Source organism: Rhipicephalus sanguineus, chromosome 1, assembly GCF_013339695.2.
Source record: "Rhipicephalus sanguineus isolate Rsan-2018 chromosome 1, BIME_Rsan_1.4, whole genome shotgun sequence".
NCBI classification, from domain to species: Eukaryota; Metazoa; Arthropoda; class Arachnida; order Ixodida; family Ixodidae; genus Rhipicephalus; species Rhipicephalus sanguineus.
Window position 1 is genome coordinate 191,217,160 of NC_051176.1, and position 22,309 is coordinate 191,239,468.

The 22,309-nt window shown below is 47.6% G+C and overlaps 1 protein-coding gene across 1 annotated transcript in view; it reads left to right on the forward strand.

Annotated features, from left to right (window-relative positions):
* LOC119404460 (aminopeptidase NAALADL1) overlaps window positions 1–22,309 on the forward strand; it is a 74,128-nt gene continuing 51,819 nt past the window's right edge. Inside the window, exons 1-5 of the mRNA XM_049412301.1 lie at window positions 1–235; window positions 15,016–15,391; window positions 16,480–16,621; window positions 17,869–17,991; window positions 19,414–19,530. Of these exons, the coding sequence (XP_049268258.1) occupies window positions 1–235; window positions 15,016–15,391; window positions 16,480–16,621; window positions 17,869–17,991; window positions 19,414–19,530 (993 nt within the window). The remainder of the gene's footprint in view (window positions 236–15,015; window positions 15,392–16,479; window positions 16,622–17,868; window positions 17,992–19,413; window positions 19,531–22,309) is intronic.

Consider the following 22,309-nt stretch of genomic DNA (forward strand, 5'->3'; position numbering starts at 1 on the left):
ATGAATAATGACAACAGTAGAAGCAATATTGAACTCTTTGATCGACTCATTCGGCTCCACGGACACTGTCAGCTCCTGGACAGGAAGAAGAGAAAAATCGAGCAGCCGGGCGAGACGCCGAGGGAGGAAGAAGAAAAGCGGCCGAGCCACCCAGGCATCGTTCTTGGAGCGGTGGCCTCTCCGCGAGCGGTCCCAACCAGGATGTACCGCACGCCTCAACCCGTCGGCGGTTACGGTGAGTGCTTCCACCCGAGCTGAGCACAAACGCGAGGAAGGCTGCCATGGCGCTTTTGCTCGTTTTACCCGCAACCGGGCCGAGAACAATCGGTCAGCCAGATGACATCAGCAATGGCGGCCATTGTCGAGCACCGGAATGGGCATATGCTTCGTCGAAATTATATGTTCAGGCAGTGGGTTAAAGTAATTAAGGCGATGAGATTGCTTCCGTCGCGTCCTCGGGGCCAGTATTTACGAGTCATGCTTGCCTACAAGAGAGGTAAGCTAGATTTCATCGCTGGCTGGTGTTATATCGTGCATAATGATTAGGACAGCATTAGCGAAGACATCACTGTTTATTCTATCTTCTTCCTTCTCCCTGAGGCGGCCGCCAAGCGCGTGCCATCTCACAGCGCCGTCGTCGGTAGCGACGCCTTATATAACATATCCCCTTTTGCAAAAAAAAAAAAAAAAAAAAAAGCACAGTTCTCCTTTACTGTCTAACATAGTCCTTCAACTTCTTCGGAGTCTTCCTCTTACGTGCGCTTCTTCTTACGCACGCATCACATCCTGACAGGTTAGGGAAAACTTGCGTGCTCTCTGCCGCATATGCTCCAGGGTCTGCATTTTCACGGCTATCCACTCCTGATGTGTCAGGTTGTGATGCACTAGATGACTGATTAGATGTCGGTGACCAGTTCATGACAGCAGAGGTGCCGGATTTCATTTTGTTGACAGCTCCATGGTGAACAGCGGCTAACTTCGATGCGTTCCACACTCGCCCATCTTCCAACAGATACGAGGCTGGTCCACGTTTTTCAATTATCTTCTTGGGCGCGGAGAATTGTGGAGACAGCTTGCCATGAACTGTGGATAACTTAACCCGTACGTAATCACCAACGACGAAGCTGGGTACCTTGGCTCCACGTTTTTCATCGGTGTAGCTCTTCGACATCCTTTGCTTGTTTCTTACGCGCTCTCGCAACTGCTCAATCGCCCTTGACGGGTCCGCGCTGAAGCATTTGTCAGGCAATCCCACGATGTCGAGTCTTGTGCGAGGTTGGCGTCCATGAAGAAGAACAGCGGGTGCCACACCAGTAGTCGCGTGAGGCGTACAGCGATATACTTGCAGGTAATCAAGCATGGCTGTTCTTATATCACGGCGTTCAAACAGGGCTAGTTGAATATATGACTTCAGCACCCTATTAAACCTTTCCACCAAGCCGTTAGCTTGCGGGTAATACACAGAAGAGTTGTAATGAGTTATTCCGCGTTCTGTGAGAAATTCTTCAAAGCTTGCTGAAGAAAACTGTGGTCCATGATCGGATACGAGACCACATGGGTATCCTTCTCGTGCAAAAAGTTCAAGTAAAAACTTCTTTACTGTAGAAGTGGTCGCATCTCGTACGAAAGCAACTTCGGGCCACTTGCTGTGATAGTCAATAACAGTAATGGCAAATCGGCAGTCGGCTGAAGCTTGCGTGAAAGGTCCCACGATGTCGATAGCAATCTTTTCCCAGGCTCTGTCAGGAAGAGGAACGGGTTGCATCGGCGCTGCAGAGGTACGTGCAGACTTGTCACAAGACTGACAAATCACACACGTGCGCACAAGTTCTTCAATGTGGCTATCCATGCATGGCCACCAATAGGACTCTCTCAGGCGCGCTTTGGTACGACTAATGCCTGGGTGTGACTCGTGGGCCAGATCCATAAGACGCCGTGTCACAGTCGCAGGCACGACAATCCTGTCACCCCGGCACAGTATATCACTGACGACAGAGAGTTCAGCTCTCACGTAAAAGTAAGGCAGCAACTCTTTTGACAATGCTTTCTTGTCAGGCCAAGAAGTAGTCGTGAAGTGCTTAACTTCACAAATAACCTGATCATTGGCACTTGCTTCTTGAAGTTCTTGCATGGTAACTACTGGAGACAAAAGACATATAAATTCTTCTTCGGATGTATCGCGGATTGAACTCTGTACGGGTAACCTGGAGAGCGCGTCGGCCACGACGTTTTCGCTGCCCTTCCTGTATTCAACGGTATAGTTGTAGCAGAGCAACCGTGAGGACCAGCGCGCAATCCTTAATGGTCGGTGACCAGTGCCTTTCGTCGAAAGGAGCGTAACCAAAGCCGCGTGATCTGTTCGTAAGATGAAAGGTCGTCCCCACAAGTAAACGTGCCAGTGTTCGCAAGCCCAGACGCAGGCAAGGGCCTCACGTTCGCCGACTGAGTATTTCCGTTCATGCGGTTGAAGTGTGCGTGAGGCAAATGCGACAGTTTGCAGCGAGGTTCCGTTATCCTGCTGAAGTACAGCACCTAGTCCATATCCGGAGGCATCAGTTGTAACGTACACAGGTAAGTGAGGATCAAAAACATGAAGAACTTCGCAAGATGTAAGCAGAGATTTCAGCCGCTCCAAACTGCTGTTTGCTGCCGCACTCCACACGAAAGGCGCATTTCCCCGAAGCAAGGCACGCATTGGCTCGACAACATCAGAAAAATGAGGGATGAACTTGGAGTAGAAGCCTGCAAGTCCCAGCAGCGAGCGAAGTTCGTTTATGGTTGTAGGTGATGGTGCCTTGGTTATCGCCTCAATGGATGACATCAACGGAAATAATCCTCTGGCGGTGACAACGTGGCCTAGAAAAGTCAACTCTGCTACGTCAAAAACACATTTGTGGTTGAGCCTGAGGCCAGCATCAGAAAGACGTTTCAAAACAGCGCGCAAATTGCCCAAATGATCCTCTCGGGAGTGCCCATACACGATGATGTCATCAATGTAGAATAGGACACATTTGCACCCTTTCAGGATCATATGCATCATTTTCTGAAACGCTGAGGGCGCCGATGCCAGTCCGAAGCAAACCCTCTTGAAGCGAAATAGTCCGTCATGCGTTATGAACGTGGTAAGGTCACGGCTCTCTGGACTGAGCGGTAACTGGTGGTATGCAGAAGCTAAATCTAGCTTCGAGAAGCGCTGTGCCCCAGCCAAGCTGTTCAGGAGTTCCTCAGTTTGCGGCAAAGGAAAACTGTCTACTACTACAGCTTTGTTTGGCTCCCGTAGGTCAACGCACATGCGAATCGAGCCATCTTTTTTCCTGGCTACGACAATAGGTGAGACCCACTCTGAAGAGTCGACGCGCTCAATGATGCCCTGAGCTTCTAATTTCTGAACTTCGGCCGAGACTTGCTCGCGAATGACGAGTGGTAGGCGTCTCAACTTGCTGGCCACCGGTTGGACAGACGCGCGAACTTTGACCTTGTGAGTAAAACCTTTCACAGTTCCCAGCTCTTTTGCAAATAGATGCTCAAACTCGGACCGTAATTCCGGAGGTAGCACAGGAGTTTCTTGCGTCATTAGAAGACACCTGAGAGGCGACCCGTGAATTCTTCATATCCAGAGCCGCGATGCCATCAAGTCCAAGAATGGTTGTTCCTCCAGGCACAACGTAAAGTAGGACAGAAGTGCATCGGCCATGGAATGAGGCCGTAGCAATGAAACATCCTTGTATAGGAATTGCTGACTTAGAATAATCGAGGAGCTGGACGGACGTAGACGTCAGTGGATACGCTTTGGAAAAGTGGCGTTGGTAAAGTTCTTCGGCCAAGATCGAAACCGATGATCCTGTGTCGATCAAGAATGACACAGAAATTCCTTCAATTTCCAACGCTGCGTAAATTCCCTTTTTACGGCTCCAGATTTGACAGACACTTAGGTGGTCGTCTGGGTCAGCTGTGTCGTTATCTTCGGCGACATGCTGAACATGTTTCTCACACTTTCGTAGCGACTTGCACACCTTTTCAAAATGGCCCATTTTCTCACACTTTCGACACTTATGTGCCTTGGCCTTGCACTGCGAGCTATTTGCAAGGTGGGCCGTAGAACCACAACGGTAGCATTCCTGCTCTTTCTGAGATCTGCGACACTGACTTTGCATGTCATAGCAAGTACACGTGCTACAATGCCTTTCTCTCTGATATGAAATATTAGCATCTTTTACACGATGAACTTGTGATTCATTTTGTGCAAGTTCTCTTGCTTCTCTAGTCGCTTGATCGTGCTGTTTCGCAATGGTAAGAGCCCTAGAAAGCGTGAGAGACTCTTCCAGCAGAAGGCGTTCACGTAAATACCCACTTGTAGTTTTCTCAATGAGCTGGTCGCGTATCATGTCGTCCGCCAAGTCACCGAAATTGCATGCTCCTACGAGACTTCTCATCCCATCCTCGTCGCCAAAATATGTTATATCGTGCATAATGATTAGGACAGCATTAGCGAAGACATCACTGTTTATTCTATCTTCTTCCTTCTCCCTGAGGCGGCCGCCAAGCGCGTGCCATCTCACAGCGCCGTCGTCGGTAGCGACGCCTTATATAACAGCTGGGCGTTTTAGTGTCCGGATTTATAGTATGTAGTGTGGCGCGCACGTGACGATGGAAGAGACGCGTTCTTTCTTGAGGCACCCATAACCCGAAGGTTGTGCACGTTCAGTGCTTGCGGAGTAGCAGGCACTTTGATAGCCGGCTACTGCATCAACAGCCGCCGTTTGCAGTTTGGACCCTTCTCAAAGGTGCTTCGCAAGTTCGCCTCAGTCAGAATTGAATATCGGCAGGAATACAGGTGTAATCTCGATGACAAGCGAACTGTCCTCCTCTTCCTTTCTTGTTCCGCGTGTTTGTGCGCCGGTTTTAATGATGCGACACATTTCCCGGGATCTTTTCCAATATCGTATCCTATAACTTCGTGGCATAAAGCCAACGACAGGCGCAGTGCCAATGTGAAGGTTAGGCGTTGTCGTGTATTTATGGGGTTGGAATCTCGGGTGAATTAAGTCGCTGGTGGTTTTCAAGGCCGTTATTTCATAAGTGTGAATTGTCGAGGAGACATTTATGTTATGCGTCAAACTACGCGCTCATTCTTTCACGTAAACGTTGCCAGCGTTCACTTCACATCGCGCTGAGCGCTCTTGCAATACACGAGCAGAGGCCATTATTTCACACTCCTCAATTGTACGCCGCTGCCGGCGGCATTACTTCCGCAGAAAAACTTGAGATCTCGCGGTGTCGGCATTTGGGTAGGCACTTCGACATTCGCATCAGCCTGAAGTTCTGATCAAACGCGATCTTGTCCTCGAAATTCGACTGCGATAACGTGCTTGAGCGACGGCGATGAATGTGGTGGGGCACGCTGAAGTATGCCTTGCGCACCAGATTTCTCGGGTTTCAAAAGTTCAGTGTTTATTTGAGCAAATTATAAGTGACTGCTCGCAGTACTCGTGGTTGTCCGCTCAACACTTTTCGCGACACTATAGTGCACAGACTTTCGGGACAGCAACATTCTCTCGCGGCAGATATAGACGCTCTCATTTTATTGGAAATCAAAAATGGAATCGGCGGAGGCGTCTAGTCGAGGAATGACAGCAGTGTGATGGTTGAATTAATTGCGATACTCTTTTGGCTGGCTTGACACGTTCTCTACTTGGGGGCATCTACCGCATGCGTGCCTTGATGGTTTCCTAATTTAGACAGTATGTTTGTGCTCATTTTGTTTTATTTTTTACAGCTGGCGTTTGAACTGTCTATTTGGTTAACAAAACCATAAATTTTTTGCGTAGACGAGAAACGGCAGGGGCGTAGCCAGAAATTTGTCTGGGGGGGGGGGGGGGGTGGAGGTTCTGCCACCCTTTATGTATATTCGTGCGTGTGTATGTGTGCGTGTGTATATGCACATGCAAAAATGAAAAATTTCGGAAGGGGGAGGGGGGTTGAATTCCCCCTCCCCCTGTCTACGCCAGTGGGAAACCGCCGCACTTTTGCTGACGTCCGAGGAAGGAGGTCACCCAGCCCACGCCGGGGAAACTGAAGGCGGCGACCTCCGGGGGTAAGGTTGCAGGCCGTCAAGACGACGAAAAAAAGCCCCCATTACTCTCACCACAGGACGCCGTAAAGCCGACACGACGTAACACCGAGGAAACTGTGACCGCAGACCTTGCCGTTCTCGTGGACGGACAACAAGTGACCGCCTTAGTTGATACCGGTGCCAACTTTTCTATAATAAGTGAAGACCTCGCCGTACGCCTCAAGAAAGTAAAGACGCCGTGGACGGGACCTCACCTAAGGACCGCAGGAGGCCAGTTACTAATGCCTATCGGAAGGTGTACAGCGAGAATCAACATCGGTAATTCCTCTTTCGTGGCGACGTTCGTTGTTCTCGCCTCATGTTGCAAAGACCTAATTATTGGGATGGATTTCTTGAGAGAATATGGCGCCGTCATCAACATCCCGGACAGTTTAATAACGTTCCGCAATAGCCCTGGTTTAGTCGATTGTTCTGGGGCGACACATAAACCTCTGCGTCTAACTGATGATGATGTGGTCGTCCCGCCACGGTCATGCACTCTTGTTTCGGTGGCAGGGGACGCACCGTTCGACGGCGAAGGCATTGCCGACCAAATTAGCTCGCTGCTCTTTAGCCATGGCATTTCAGTTGCACGAAGTATTGTCATTGTCACTGCTGGACGCACAAACTTGCTCCTCACCAACTTTAGTGCTGAGCGCCGGCACCTTCCAAAGGGCACAGCCGTCGCTTACTTTGACAATATTGTAGAAGTCCAAGGCTGTTTATCGATACTGGACGAAGCGCCTAAACAAGAATCGGCACCCGTTCTTGACGTTGGTACTACCCTGCCAAAGGACGAACGAAAGACTCTCCTTGAGTTGCTAGCCGAATTCCAGGACTGCTTTTCATCGACATCACGAGTTGGTCGTACGCCGCTAACCATGCATCGAATAATTACCGAAGACACGGCGAGACCTATTCACCAGAATCCCTATCGTGTGGCTCTCAAGGAACGCGAAGTGATACAGCAACAAGTAGCGAAAATGCTTGAAGATGACGTGATTCAGCCATCACAGAGCCCCTGGGCATCACCTGTAGTCCTAGTCAAGAAAAAGGACGGCACCCTGCGATTTTGCGTGGACTACAGGAAGCTGAATCAGGTGACCAAGAAAGATGTGTACCCGCTTCCACGTATCGATGACTCGCTTGACAGACTTCGACACGCTCGCTACTTTTCTTCAATGGACTTGAGGAGCGGATATTGGCAAATCGAGGTAGATCCAAGAGACCGGGAGAAAACCGCTTTTGTTACACCGGATGGTTTATACGAATTTAAAGTCTTGCCCTTCGGTTTGTGTTCAGCGCCCGCTACTTTTCAAAGGCTCATGGATACCGTCCTTTCGGGGTTGAAGTGGAAAACCTGCTTGGCTTATCTTGACGACGTCATAGTCTTTTCCGCAACTTTTGACGAGCACCTCAAAAGGCTGGAAGTTGTTTTACGAGCCATAAGGTCCGCGGGTCTCACGTTGAAGCCAGAGAAATGTCACTTCTGTTTTGAAGAGCTACAATTTCTTGGTCATGTCGTCAGCCACGCAGGCGTTCGGCCCGATCCCGAAAAAATTGCCGCCGTTGCATAGTTCCCGGTACCGTCCGATAAGAAAGCTGTCAGACGCTTTCTTGGCCATTGTGCCTATTATCGACGGTTTATTGCGGACTTCGCACGCATTGCGTCACCTTTAACTCGGCTCACGAGGGACGACGTCGCCTTTCAGTGGAATGACGAACAAGAAGCTGCGTTTAATGATCTGCTCCAACGTCTTCAAACACCCCAGTGCTTGCCCACTTCGACGAGGAAGCCCCCACGATGCTTCACACTGACGCTAGCAATGTGGGTCTGGGAGCTGTGCTAGTGCAGCGGCAAGAGGACACGGAAAGAGTCATCGCCTACGCAAGCAGAACGCTAACACGCGCAGAGGCTAATTATTCAACAACAGAGAAAGAATGCCTCGCCGTGGTATGGGCAGTCATGAAATTTCGCCCGTATTTGTATGGCCGCCCCTTCAAAGTTATTAGCGACCATCATTCACTTTGTTGGTTGACTAATCTTAAAGATCCCACCGGCCGATTAGCGCGTTGGAGTCTGAGGCTGCAAGAATTTGATATGACGGTCGTACACAAGTCGGGGAAGCAACATATGGACGCCGACTGCCTGTCTCGATCACCAATACAGTCGGCTTCTCTACCCGATGAGGATGAAACTGCATTCCTTGGTGTCCTCGACACGTCGACGATCGCCCAACAACAACGTGACGACCCTGAGTTGCTTGGCTTAATTAATTACTTAGAGGGACAATTTCAGAGTGCACCCAGAGTTTTTGCACGAGTATTGCCGTCGTTTTGTTTACGGAACAGCGTCCTTTACAAAAGAAACTTCTCGTCGATTGGACCTCCCTATTTGCTCGTCATTCCTGCAACCCTTCGTACTGAAGTGCTTCAAGCATGTCACAACGAGGTGACTTCTGGTCACTTAGGCTACACGCGCACATTGGCAAGAGTTCGGCAAGGATACTACTGGCCAAGGCTTACCACAGCCGTGAAGCAACACATTCGTACTTGCCTCGACTGCCAGCGACGCAAGTCGCCTCCGACGAAACCAGCCGGCCTGCTGCAACCTGTCCAAGTCCCACGAACACCATTTGCCCAGATCGGAATGGATATTTTGGGTCCACTTCCTACTTCTACTGCAGGGAACCGCTGGGTTATCGTCGCAACGGATTATCTGACCCGGTACGCCGAAACAAAGGCAATCCAAAGAAGCACAGCGGCAGAAGTCGCGAGATTTTTCATAGAGAATGTTGTACTGCGACATGGTGCCCCAGCCGTCGTGATTACAGACCGCGGAACCGCATTTACGGCAGCTCTGTTAGACCATGTCTTGATGTTAAGTGGCACGACTCATCGTAAGACAACTGCCTACCACCCGCAAACGAACGGATTAACAGAGCGCTTAAACAAGACTATTGAAGACATGCTTTCGATGTACGTGGATTCCCAACATAAAAATTGGGACGAAATCTTACCCTATATCACGTTCGCGTACAATACAGCTAAACAAGAAACGACTCGCATGACTCCATTCAGCCTCGTTCACGGATGGGAGGTACGGACGATGTTGGATGCGATGTTACTACACGAATGGGACGACATTGACACGGACGCCGACGTGTTTACTCAACGGGCGGAAGAAGCTAGGCAGCTCGCATGATTACGGATCCGCCAGCAACAAGACTACGATGCAGGCCGCTGTAATGCCGACCGAAGAATAGTAACCTACGCAACCGGCGACCGAGTGTGGGTTTGGACGCCCATACGGAAACGTGGACTGTCTGAGAAACTGTTAAGGCGTTACTTCGGGCCATATCGTGTATCGCGACAGCTGAGTGACGTAACCTACGAGGTCGTCCCCGACAGTCCCTATTGCACAAGGCGTCGCCAGCACCGGCCTGTACTTGTGCATGTCGTACGCATGAAACCGTCTGTCACCGACTGACTGTGCACTTCCATAAAACGGTGGTTCTGGTTTAGCATCGGGGCGATGCTCTGTTAAGGAGAGGCAAGTGACACGTGCATAAACATAAACGACGATGACGATGGCGAGGTTTCACAGACTCCGGCTAGTGGGACAGTAGCTTTCGGTGTGAAAGACGAGGAAGACGTTTTTCTGTTCAGCTCATTTGAACACGCTGCTTCTCTGTCGCAAGTTGTCCTTCTTGTTTGTTCGCGTTGCACCGCGACAATATTTTATGCACTTTAAGCACAATTACTTCGTTTCTCCATAAATATATCAAATCAAATCATTTTATTTCCCAGAATTAAATAGGTTCTGGAGAGGTTCACTGGCTAAAAGCTGTTTATGGACAGCTTGACGAGGCCAGTGAACCCTATACAAGGCAGTTGGGACAATGACAAAGATATGATACATGCTACCTTATTTTCACCCGTGGAAGTTAAACACTGCATCCTTTAGTTACGAGTCTCTCTCTCTTTGTGTGTGTGTGTGTGTGTGTTTTAGTAATGTAAGTTTTTATATGCATTCTTATTAATTTTTTTTATTAAATACGAAGCATTTCTTAGCGAACCTTTGGCACTTTGAGCGTATCTATCTATCTATCTATCTATCTATCTATCCGCCTACGTCTGGGTGCTCACATGATCGCCTCCTTAACTTGGTGTAGACCAAAATTGGCATGAGAGGGTATGAGGATTTGACGAATATGACTCGAATCATGATGACTTGAATAACGTGAAAATCCTGTCGCATACGTCGTCAAACCCTTTCTTCCAGACACATATGGCACATACCCGTTTACCACGGGCCGCGGTGCACGGGTATGCGCCACAGGTGATTGACAGCTTATATCTACCCAGGAATGGCGAGAAGAGACATTGGTAATTTAAATGCGAGAGCGTGAAGAAAAACCGACATCGGCAGCGTTGACCCGATGAATGGAAATAATAAAAATCAGGAACCCAGCAGGAATCGAACCCAAGCATTCTGCGTGGCAGTCAGGTATTCTACCACAGAGCCACGCCAGGTCTATAAACTGGTTTGGAAAAAAACATCCTATGTAGGCGTAATGCCGGTGCAACGTCAATTGCGGTTGTGGTGCTGTCTATAATTTTACAAGAAAGCAATTAACGCTATAGTATACATATGTACTCCTACGATACAGGCGTCATATCAGATTAACGTCTGTGGTTCGAGTGTTAGCTCCGCTTTTATAGCAGTCTAATAAGCATTACATTTGTATTCCTATGATTTAGCAATTGCTATATTGAAGCATTGCTCGACCCCGGAGCAATACATTAACGAATGTTACGTATGATATTCACATGATTGCGCCATAAAGTGCATTTAGTTTCGCTTATACTGACGTATGTATTATAACGTGAGGGCTGACGTTACGTTGCACCATAAGTTACCCTTTAAACGCCAGTGTTGTCGACGTGCCTGGTAAGTCCACGATGTGTACACAGCTACTACACTTAAAAAACACGTCGATCCACCTCGTAACGCTTGGCTCAAAGCCATAAAATACATAATAGAAGTACTCGCCGACTGCTTCGCATGAAACCGATTCCCACAACGCGTGGGATCTGCCGATTTTTTCCTAATACAATGTGCTGAACCGTGGTTGGTAATTTTCTCCCTTTCATTCTCTTTATCTGTTGATAAAGCTGTTTGTCTGATTTGCTGTACAAATCGCTTCTTGGTTGCTGATGTGCATTTCAGTATGCTGTATATTCGCCAAATTCTATTTCTGGAAGGCGGATCTATTCATAGTTTCTGTAAGCGCGAAAGGCACGCAACACAATCGAAGGACACAGGACATAGGGTCCTGTGTCCTTCGACATGTGTTACGTGCCCTTCGCGCTTACAGAAACTATGGATCAGTACCAACTAGCCCGATCTCAGTGCTTTCTAAGGATCTATTCAAGCTGTTTCTCAGCGTTTTCTCCCAGCCTCCTTCATCTTTATGATGAAAAATAAAGGAACTATTCTGCATCAAGCGGAGGGGACCGAATACATTTGCGGAGGCGCGAGTACTGAATGGGTTCTATGTGGTATGTGGAAAGCTTGTGTCTCTCATCGACCATTTATTACCGGAGCATGCAATGTGCCCGAAAAGTGCATAAAATAACACTCGATCCTACTCTGCATTTGTGGGATTTGGGAAGGAAGCACGGAACAACGATTCAGAAGCCCAAGAAATTATGGAAGCTTCGCACTAGAGGTGCCAAGCCTGAAGGAAGAGCGCATCTGGGCGGCCTCCCGTGTTTTTCTATATTTTTTCTCTTTCCTTTTCTTTCTCTGTGTTTCTTGTATCTCTTTTTTGTATCTAGCTGTTCTTATATTTCTTTCTATTTCTTTCTTTCTCTCTCTATCTACTTCTTTCTCTCTTGCTCTCTGTTTTTTCGATCTCTTTTTCGTGTCTGTTTCTTTCTATATCTTTCTCTGTCTTTCTATCTTTCTATGTCTATATTCCCTTTATCTCCATTTTTCTCTTCCTCTTTCTTTCTATCTCTTTCTTTCTCTCTCTCTCTCTCTGTTTCACGTGTTCGTTTTCGTTTGACGCTCGCGCCTGCTGTACACGGTAGTGGGTTCCGCCTCTTTCACAATGCCACGGCGCATGCGCCCTTCCCTAGCGGAAAAGCGAAACGGCTCTTAGTCTCGGAGGCTTTGCTTCTGGTAATACCGGTTGTCCCGGCCCCTACCAAAACGGCAGAGGGCAGCAGAGGAAAATGGAACAGGCGGATTCCTGTGGCGCATATACCCACCTGAGGAGTGTTAGCACAAGTTACCGATAGCTTAAACTGCTTAAACAGCTGCACTGTAAAGAGAATGAAGGGAGCGCGTGCCGGTTCGTGATGGTGATAGTTTTTTTACGACGGAGCATAAGTTACCGACAGCGTAAACAGCTTCGCTGTTAAAATGGATATTTCTGGGAAAGTGAGCTTCAGGGTTATAGAATAAGTGAGCATAAGGACTAAATGCGTGTTCACAACAGATAGAATAGAACAGATGTGTGTTCACGACTGGCAGGCGTCTAGGTAACGAGGCAATGCATAAATGATTACTGCGCGGATTCTTATGCATGGTTCAAGTAGAAAACGTTTCTTCACGCAGCAGCTGTGGAAATTCTGTCTGCATTGTATAAGGTTAATGGAAGCTGGTTGGATCACGAGGGGGTTCGATCGCCCCTCCTGCCGCGCCGCTTACGAAGCCAGTGGCATGCAGATACTTACTGCAAACACCCCACCAGTGACATGAGGTACGGGTAGCCATAGGCGTGCGCAGGGTTCATCATCAGGGGGGGGGGGTCATCGCAGCGCCCCCCCCCCCGCCCTACTAAGTCAATGTATGGGGCACGGTGTTAGAAGTACAGGTGGAACGACGCAGCACCGGCGCCGTGCGCTCGCTGCGTCGAACTTCGGTTCCTCCGCGCCGTCACGCCGCGAGGTGGCAGGAGCAGTCAAGAGGCTCACAGCGGCGCGCGCCGGCCTCTCTTCCGACCAAGCCACGGTGACGAAGCAGTTGTCGCCACATTGCTTCCTCGTTTAATTCTTTTTGTGCGATGGCAGGTCATGCTATTCGAGTGAGAAAGCCGTGAAATGGGCAAAAAGTGTTTTGTGCCGCGGTGCAACTCTGTGTACAAGACCTGCACTGAAAAGTCGATTTTTCTGCACCCTGAAATGCGGAACGCCTGTATGTTTGGCGCCATGCGATTCCGCGCAAGGACCGCGTGCTGCAGTCGACTGATTACGTGTGCGAGAAGCACTTCGAGCCGAGGTACATAACGAAGACGTGGGAAGCAGTGTACAAAGGGCACGTTCTTGTGAGCACATCACGAAAGGCGGCTCTGGCTAATGACGCCGTGCCGACGAAGTATTGAGTTCGTTTTGAGTTCATCGTCTTGAGTTCATCCACGCCGTGAGTTGGCCCGTTTTTTTTTAACACCTACGTGCGTTTGCAGTCTTTCTCTCTCTGTGCGAAAGCTACGCTTGTTAACAATGAGAATATATGGGGTTTTACGTGCTGAAACCACGTTATGATTATGAGGGACGCCGTAGCAGAGCTCCGCAAATTTCGGCAATGTGGTGTTATTTAACATGCACTGACATCGTAGAGTACACGGGTCTCTAGCACGCCGCCTCCATCAAAATGCGACCGCCGCGGCTGGGATCGAACTAGGGAACTTCGGTCAGCAGCCGAGTACCGTAACCGGTGTAGCATCGCGGTTGACTGGCTACGCTCGTAAAGACTCCGCACACCGCGATCGACGTGTTCCTTGAAAGACGAAGTAGTAACGCTGTCTTCGGGTGACTATGCGAGACATAAACAGTGAAATATATTCCTCAGTGGCAAGAGAGAAGAATCGGAAACATATATCCACCATTCATAATGTCTCCCCTTCTCGCAGTGCCAAACCAGGATGCTTTTTCATATCCTTCGTCGGTGCCTCAAACTTAGCTGCTGGCATTCGCTAAAATTCAGTATTTTATGCACGACCAGCTAAACAGTCGTATTCGTGACACATTTTTTTATCCGCGATCAACGACCGCAAATTACTTCGAATGTTCGCGACAGCAAAGACACTGTGCATTTTCTGTTGTAATACTACGGCTAATGCGGTATTTTTTCTAACTATCTAAACTATACTTCTACAAATAGAACTAATTTTTGTCATATTTCAGCGTGACGTCACTGTCATATCTTTAATTGTCCGAATGAGGAAAGCATATGTTGAATTTGCCACCGCCAACCTTCGCGGTGGCAAATTCAACATATTCAACAGGTAGCGGCTGTATCGTCCAAATTTCGATTTATTCGAAGCTATTATTTATTTATTTATTTTTGCGCTCGTTATAGCGCGAACGCACAGTTTTTTTATTCATTTCGAGGGGCGGTCGCGGCTCCGAAGCGACCACGCCTGATACCGCTCTTGAGCCACCAGTAGTGTAGCGCCATCTAGGGCCCTGTGAACAAGACGCCACAAACCGCGGACAAAAGTTCGCCGCTTCCGGAGGCGCCGTCGGTCCACCTATAATACTTCTAACACCGTGGTATGGGGCAAACTTGTTTCTTTAAGTAGAACTGTTCCGTTAATTAAGTTTGAAACGTGTTTATCATAGCTGCTCTATGCAACAACGCGCTCGCATGACTGCACGCTCGCACGTTGCATGTTGGGTGAGCAGATCGACGAAACTTCGTCTTCCCATACTGCCTTGCGGCCGCCGCTGCGGGTGCGCGCCAATTACAGAAAGGTCTATTCAGATGAGATAAATATACAAACAATTTCGCAGAGGGATGAACAGCGTGCGGTGTCGTTTGCTGTGCTGTGGCCCATATTCACTGCCGAGGCTGGGCCGAAGCGCATCTAGATAGCATTGTTTTTGTGCAGGGCAGCCGATGGCCCTCCAGAGGCGCGCCAGCATGACGCCAATGGCCGTGATGTCACCGGGTGGCCCTATGTCGCCGACCCTGGCGGAAAAAGTGCGCATGGCCGCTATACAGCAGCGCAAGCAGTACGCGCGCACGCCCGCGGAGCGGCTACTGCTCAAGTGGGTCATCTGCTGGGTGCTTTTCGCCGCCGTGGCGACTACCTTCATGCTCTGGTACCTGTTCAAGCTGAGTGAGAAACCCGTCGTGACGGACACCATGAGCCGCCTGCTCAGCATCCACGACCAGATCTCCACCGAGAAGTACCACCAGCACGACCGGATCTACAAGGCCATCATGTACAACATCACAGCGAGGGGCATCAGGAACCAGTTTTAGTGAGCCCCTCTTATCATATGCGTATCCTTTCCTCGTGGCAGCAAGATGTATTCTATCTGCCATGCACGCCGCTGAAGTGTTGGTCTTAGATAAAAAAGAAAAAGAAATGTCGACGTGCGTCTGTCGTGCGGGGTCCAGCTATGTTCTATAACTTGAGTAATACATAGGCGCCAAAGTACTTTTTGGAAACACAATGACTCTGTAATGCACTTGGATGGCAACCAGCGTGAACGTTTCTGACACGCTGTAATGGGAGCAACATAAAAGAAATAAGGAAATGCTTCTCGCTTTAACGCACTCGGAACGTACTGCATTTAAATGTGAATCACACTGCGAACCTTGACTGAAAAACGTTTTTCCCAAAACTCGCACGCATAAGGCAGGAGAGTGCGTTCACTCTGCCATGCTTCTTTTCAAGTGTGTGATCTTGTTCGACGGTGTGAGTCAACCGACACTTGTTTCCCATTCAAAATGATTTCCGGTACAGATAATGATGAGACAGACCTACGAGCGCCTCGTGCGTTACGAAGGGTTAATGCTTGAACATAGGGCACGTAGCATAAAGTGGGACTTCTTAACCAGATATTAACTGCGTGCAACGCGTATGAAAGAATGCGCTGATGGAACCTGTTGGAGCGTCATATAAACTTTAGGTAAACTGACACTGAATGCCACTGTTACGGTTGATGTGGTTGTGCGCTATGGCTCTACAAATGGAGGCTGTCGCTTGAAAAAACAAACAAACAAACAAATAAATAAAGTATACGAATCCACCCTTTGCATTTCGTTCAGTCGCAGCCGCTTTAGCAAAGAAACGCAGTAAACATGAATGATTCGGGAAATAGCAGTTGTTGCGAGGTTGTCAGTTCTGTTGTGCAGTGTTTTCCGTTGTTGACGTTAAACCGAGATAACCATGCATCATTGCTCCGTCATGTTTACCCGAACAGAAACTTTGGAAATGTTTTTAGAGAACAGAGGAGGGAGGCGCCCCTTCTGCAACACCCCCCTCGCCCCTGCTTCCGTAGCCCGTGTGTGTAAATGCTGGCACGTGAAGCGTCTGCACAGATCGAGCTCACGTCCTTTGCAGTAACTTGACCGCAAAAAACGCCGGTGGAATGGACCTCATAAGATCAGTGGCTAAGTACTGGAAAGACATTGGCATGGATGTGGTGAAGGAGCCCATGTACATGGTCCTCACGAGTCGAGCCAACACTTCGATGGAAAACAAGGTGAGCAGGTCTCCGTGTATACTCAAATGCGGCGCGTTGGTGCCAGGATGCCACGCAGGACCTTGCGAGCGTCAGTAAACATACACATGGTTTGCGCTTAGAAAACAGACGCAAGCATGATTATTTAACAATCTCACATTGAATACACTCTGTGTAGTTCGGTTACTTGACTAAAGCCAAACCACCATAAGTTGTTCCCCTTTTTTTCCTTGAGCATTGCATGAACCATAAGTTGCCATCGAGCGGTGGACTTTTGTTCTCGTCAACAATGAATTTTGGAAACTACATGAACAGTGGTTTTCTTGAAGAGAACGCGATGGATGCGAACTGCTATAATCTCGTTGGCTTTTAAGTAGGTATTTGCCGTTGAGGTTGCTGTTGCGATCCAGGGCTTTCGACCACAGCCACGTCAACGGGGGCGCGGTTACCACAGTCGCAGAGTCCTTACGCACAAATTTTCATAATACAGGACGAGGTGTACCTTCTCTTTCCACACGACACGAGTTTGAAAAGAGGGCGAGCCCGCCTTTCGACCTAAAAGGTGGCTTCAGATTTGAGCGCGCAGAGCGGCTTGCGTATACACGATAAACCGAATCATCCTTACGTTTTGCTGGTATTCAAATTCTTGTTTATACTCAAGCGGAAAGCAAGCCTCTTGCGTCCCCTAATTTAAGCCTATCTCATAGTAAGCAGTAAAATCCCTACCAATTGCGTTGTTACGAAACTACATATTGGTTATGAGGAGGGCTTGCTCCTAGCAACTTGTATACCCTGAAAACATGAAAAGGGACCTTATTAAGTTGACCCTAGGAATGAGTGAAATGTATGTAACTTCTGCGTCATGCCCTTGTCTTGTGTTAGAGATGAAATTATGAGTAAATGCTGCAGCTTTGCATGTAGTAGTCACTAATGTAGGACTATAGTGAGACCTCTCTTCACCATGTGCCGCGTCTTCTTCAGCAGCTACCATTTCTTTTATTCACTCATGCGTTTAACATTCTATCCAGCTATTAACGGCATTTATTAGCGTTTGTGAATCATATTTGTTGTATAAAGAGTCGCAGTTACAGTTGAGTTGTGTTGCAGGCAAGCGCCAAAGTAAACAGGGTGCTAAATTAAGCATTCCTCGCTACTTACAGTGCTGCGTCCACTGTCCCTTGAGCAGTCCTATAAGTTATCCTCCACGAGCCATCGTATTGCACGCAGTGCCTCACATGCTCTACAGCCGTCTCTCTCCGTCGGCGCAGGTGGTGCTGTACAAGGGCAACCAGCTGCTTCTAACGTGTGCCTCCAGAGATTCCATGGTGCTAGCGGGAAAGACGTACATCCCCCCTGCATACTTGGCCTATGCGGCAAGCGGTACAGGCAAGGTAAGGGAGGCTTGGGAAGAGCTCTATAATATTTCGGGCTCCATTCACCGTTATCATTTCCTCGGTCATGGCTGATGTGTCATTGCTCGCGTTGTTTCGCCCTCGCTGCTTCGCATGGTATGCTTATGGGATGAACATGCCCAACCTGAATGAGACGTAAAAGAATTGAGAGAGGCGGACGGACGGATGAATAGAGCGTCAATGGGCGCTGGCTGTAGTCAATTCCCGTCAAGGACATTACTCGCCTTCTTTTTTTTTTTCATTTTATAGGGCGAAAACAGGATCGTTATTGTGTACGTCTGACATACCTGCATTAAAATATCGCCTCATAATCATTTTTGCTGATGAAGACGATGCTTCACTTTATGCCATTCTCCGCCAATCCGTTTGTATAGGCGCCGGCCTTCTCTGGAAAGCTAATTTGAATTTGCCCGTGTCAGATTCAAATAGCAATGGAATATTTTGTTAATAAAGTAATGGGTCGGAATTGAGACTGTGTTGAGGTTGCTACTTTTCTGCGATAGCGAATGAGTGGCGTCGTAGCTGTCCCGAGAAGAGCTGACGAGCGGAATCGAGAGTGAACGGTCACGTGCGTTAGTGTCGCGTGTGTACTACGTGGCTGTGTTATACTGTTCGATTTGAATGTTTGCGCTCGCTGCTGTATCGCTTGCTCTTGGCGTAACTCGTTTTACGCTTAGCTGTTGACTCACTGTTCAGAAGCGTAAGTTGAGCGTGACAGCATAAACCGCGCCAGGATGACGCGCGGGGTGTGTCACGCGTAAGCGATCACGCGCACGATGTCTCGAATAACACTGAAAACGTCTTCAAATAAGGAGGGACCTATACGACTCCACGGTAGCTGCCGGTGCAGTCTGGTGGCGTAGCTAAAAAAAAAAAAATCGCGCTTTTTGTTTCCTTTTTAAATAATGCTCGTGACCTACTCCGAAAAATACGTTCTGGTACTCCAGGAATGTTTGCTTGGTTCTTATTTCTTCAAAAACATATGTCTTCCTGCACTGCTGCTAAAAATACAACTGCTGGATATCCCTCTCCTTGAAAATAAAGCACCAGTGTCGTCTTCTCCACAACAGCCACCACTACGGACATCTCCACTAAACGACGACTTTTTTAACGTATAGAAACCGTAACAGAAATCCAGCTAATTATGAATCATTATCAAGCGCGTATACGAAATGGCAGATGCATCAATGGTTGCGCCATATGTTCCATTTAGATGTGTTACATACGCGACTAAGCTTTTGGAATGATCAATGTTTTCATGAGATGCGCACCGCGTGATCAGGACTGAGGATGTGCTTCTGTAAAACATTTTAACTTTAGTGCACACCATCTGAATTATGTAATGTCCCAGATTCCACATTTCGCTTTGTGCGTCTTCGTTTTTCTCCCCCTCCTACCCAGGGACCCGTAGTATACGTTAACTACGGCAGAATTCAAGACTACAACTTCTTCGGGACTACGGACCTGCACAGCAAAGTTATCATAGTCCGGTCTGGGAAGATAACCAGTGGACAAAAGGTACAGATGAGCTTGCTTCTTTCTTTCTTTCTTTCTTTCTTTCTTTCTTTCTTTCTTTCTTTCTTTCTTTCTTTCTTTCTTTCTTTCTTTCTTTCTTTCTTTCTTTCTTTCTTTCTTTCTTTCTTTCTTTCTTTCTTTCTTTCTTTCTTTCTTTCTTTCTTTTCTGTTCTTTTTTTTCTTTCTTCTTCTTACCAGGTTGGCGCTGTATAAAAACGTGCGGGGAAAAAAGTCTGTTTACTCATATGTCTCCTTTTGCCTAGAGAACTATTTCATGAAAATAAGATAACAGATTGGTTGTTCACTTTCGAGCGATCAAGCCTTTCGCCCGCCCAGCAGAACAAGGGAATGCTCGTAGCGTAAAACAGATTACGGGTGGGTGGACAGGGGAAAACCTTTTTTTTTTTTTTTTTTAGTGCCGCCGCGGCAGCTCAGCGCACATGGGCACGGTGCTCGGCTGCAGATCCGCAAGACTCGGGTTCGATCCCGGCCGTGGCGGTCGCATTTCGATGGAGGCGAAATGCTAGAGGCCCGCGTAATGTGCGATGTCAGTGCACGTTAAAAAGTCCTTGTAGAACACATCGCCTCTTGGAGTGGAACGAACGCAATGGCGTTAGCAGGCCCTGTTCGCATCGGTTTCTTCGCTTGCCACGTTTCGCTTCTCGTTGGACACCTCAAACGTGCCGTGAGGGAAGGAACGCCTGTGCGCGTGACGCTGGCCATCGTAAACTTACCCAGGGTGCCTAATGCAAGTGTAGTTGCGAAGTAACCAGGCATTACGCCATAATTCACCATTTTGCGAAGTAACGAAGCAGATACGTGTCTGTAAAGCAATACGCGCACATACGTAGCGGCACACTTCATGAGGCTGCTGGTAAGAATAATTATGGCTGAGCCCTTTGTAATGAACGGGAACCTTTAAACCACCCAGTCGTTACGCAATTCGCGGTTGTGACGGCTGTTGCGATTCTACGCTTCTGCCACACAATATTGGAGGTGAAATGCTAGAGGCCCGCGTGCTTGGACCTAGGTGCTCGTTAAAGACCCCCAGGTGGTCGAAATTTCCGGAGCCCTCTACTAAAAAAACAAAAACAAAAAAAGGAAACATTCATAATAAAATATCAGGGATAAAAAACGTTATAAAACTGCACATATACAACTATGCGCAGGCAGAAAAAAAAATATGAACAGTGTACAAGGCTATGTAAGTACAGTGCAAAGCTCGGAGCAGAACAACGACTGGGAGCTGTGAAAGACATCGAGCTCCAAAAAGTAAGCATTGTAAAGACGTTGTATCCTGCCAATGGTCGAATGTTCACAGAGGCAGGCGGTTACATGAAAAGGTCTATACTCTCTGGTCAGCGTACGTGGAATTCGGAAATTAAGACAGTTGAGCAGTACAGGGCAGGATATGATACCATGCACAAGCTTGTAAAGAAATAACAGATCAGCGCGATTTCGTCGGCAGCAAAGTGATGGCAATGATAATAATCCAGTAGCGTTAGAACGAGATCCAGAGTCATTTCTAGCGAAACGATGGTTGTAAATGCTTAGGAATTTTTTCTGGACTCGCTCAATGGCGTTGCTGCTGGAATTAGGAATGCCATTCCAGATCACAGATGCATACTCTAGTTGAGGAAGACATAGCGCGGTGTACAATTTTGGGAAGGGCACAGGAGAACGGCAGACATTCTGCAAACACAGCCTAGGGTGCGAAGACCCCGCAAAGCAACACGCTTAGCGTGAGCAGAAAAGTGTAAGGTGCTATCAAAAAGAACACCTAGATCATTGATCTCACATACCTTACACAACGACACAGAATTGACAGAATATAAAAATGGCACACTAGATGTTTTTCGAGTGAAACTCATTACCTTGGTTTTTGAAATATTTAGGGAGAGGTTATTGCTCCTGCACCATTCAGAAAAAGAACACAAATCAGATTGCAGCAAGCGACAATCGATAACTGAATGAATTCCTTAAATATCTTTATGTCATCGGCATACAAAAGGAAAGAAGAATTCCGAATGACAGAAGAAACATCATAACATAAATTAAAAAGAGGAGTGGGCCCAGTACCGACCCTTGAGGAACCCCACTAGTAGCTTTATACAAAGAGGACGTTTGGCCATTAACGGCAACGTAACATAATCTATCAAGAAGATAGCTATGGAGGAGATTCACAATTGAAGAATCAACATCAAAGTGTGCAAGTTTATCCACAAGCAGCGAATGGCTGACAACATCAAAAGCTTTGCTAAGGTCACAGTAAATAGCGTCAACCTGTCCTCTCTGCGAAATAGGCGTGGAGACTTGCATCATGAAACTGGCAAGATTAGTGACAGTTGAGCGGCCAGCGAGAAACCCATGCTGATTCACAATCAATGAATTTTTTACATCAAAAGACAATATTTTGTGAAGAGCAAGCTCAAGATTTTGGATGCGGCACAAAGAAGGGAAATAGGGCGGTAGTTCGAGACGTCACTTTTACAGCCAGACTTAAACACTGGGAAAACAGAGCAGTTTTCCACATGCTAGGAAACGTTGAAGCATGCAGACACTATTTAAATATGGTAGTCAATACTGGGACAAGTATACTGCCATATGCTTTTAGTATGGCAGAGGGGATGCCATCTGGGCCAGCTGAAAAGGATGGTTAATAATAATATAATAATAATAATAAATACTAATAATAATAATAATAATCATATAATAATATAATAATAGATAATCACATAATAATATTAAATAAATAATAATAATAATAATAATTAAAAACGTT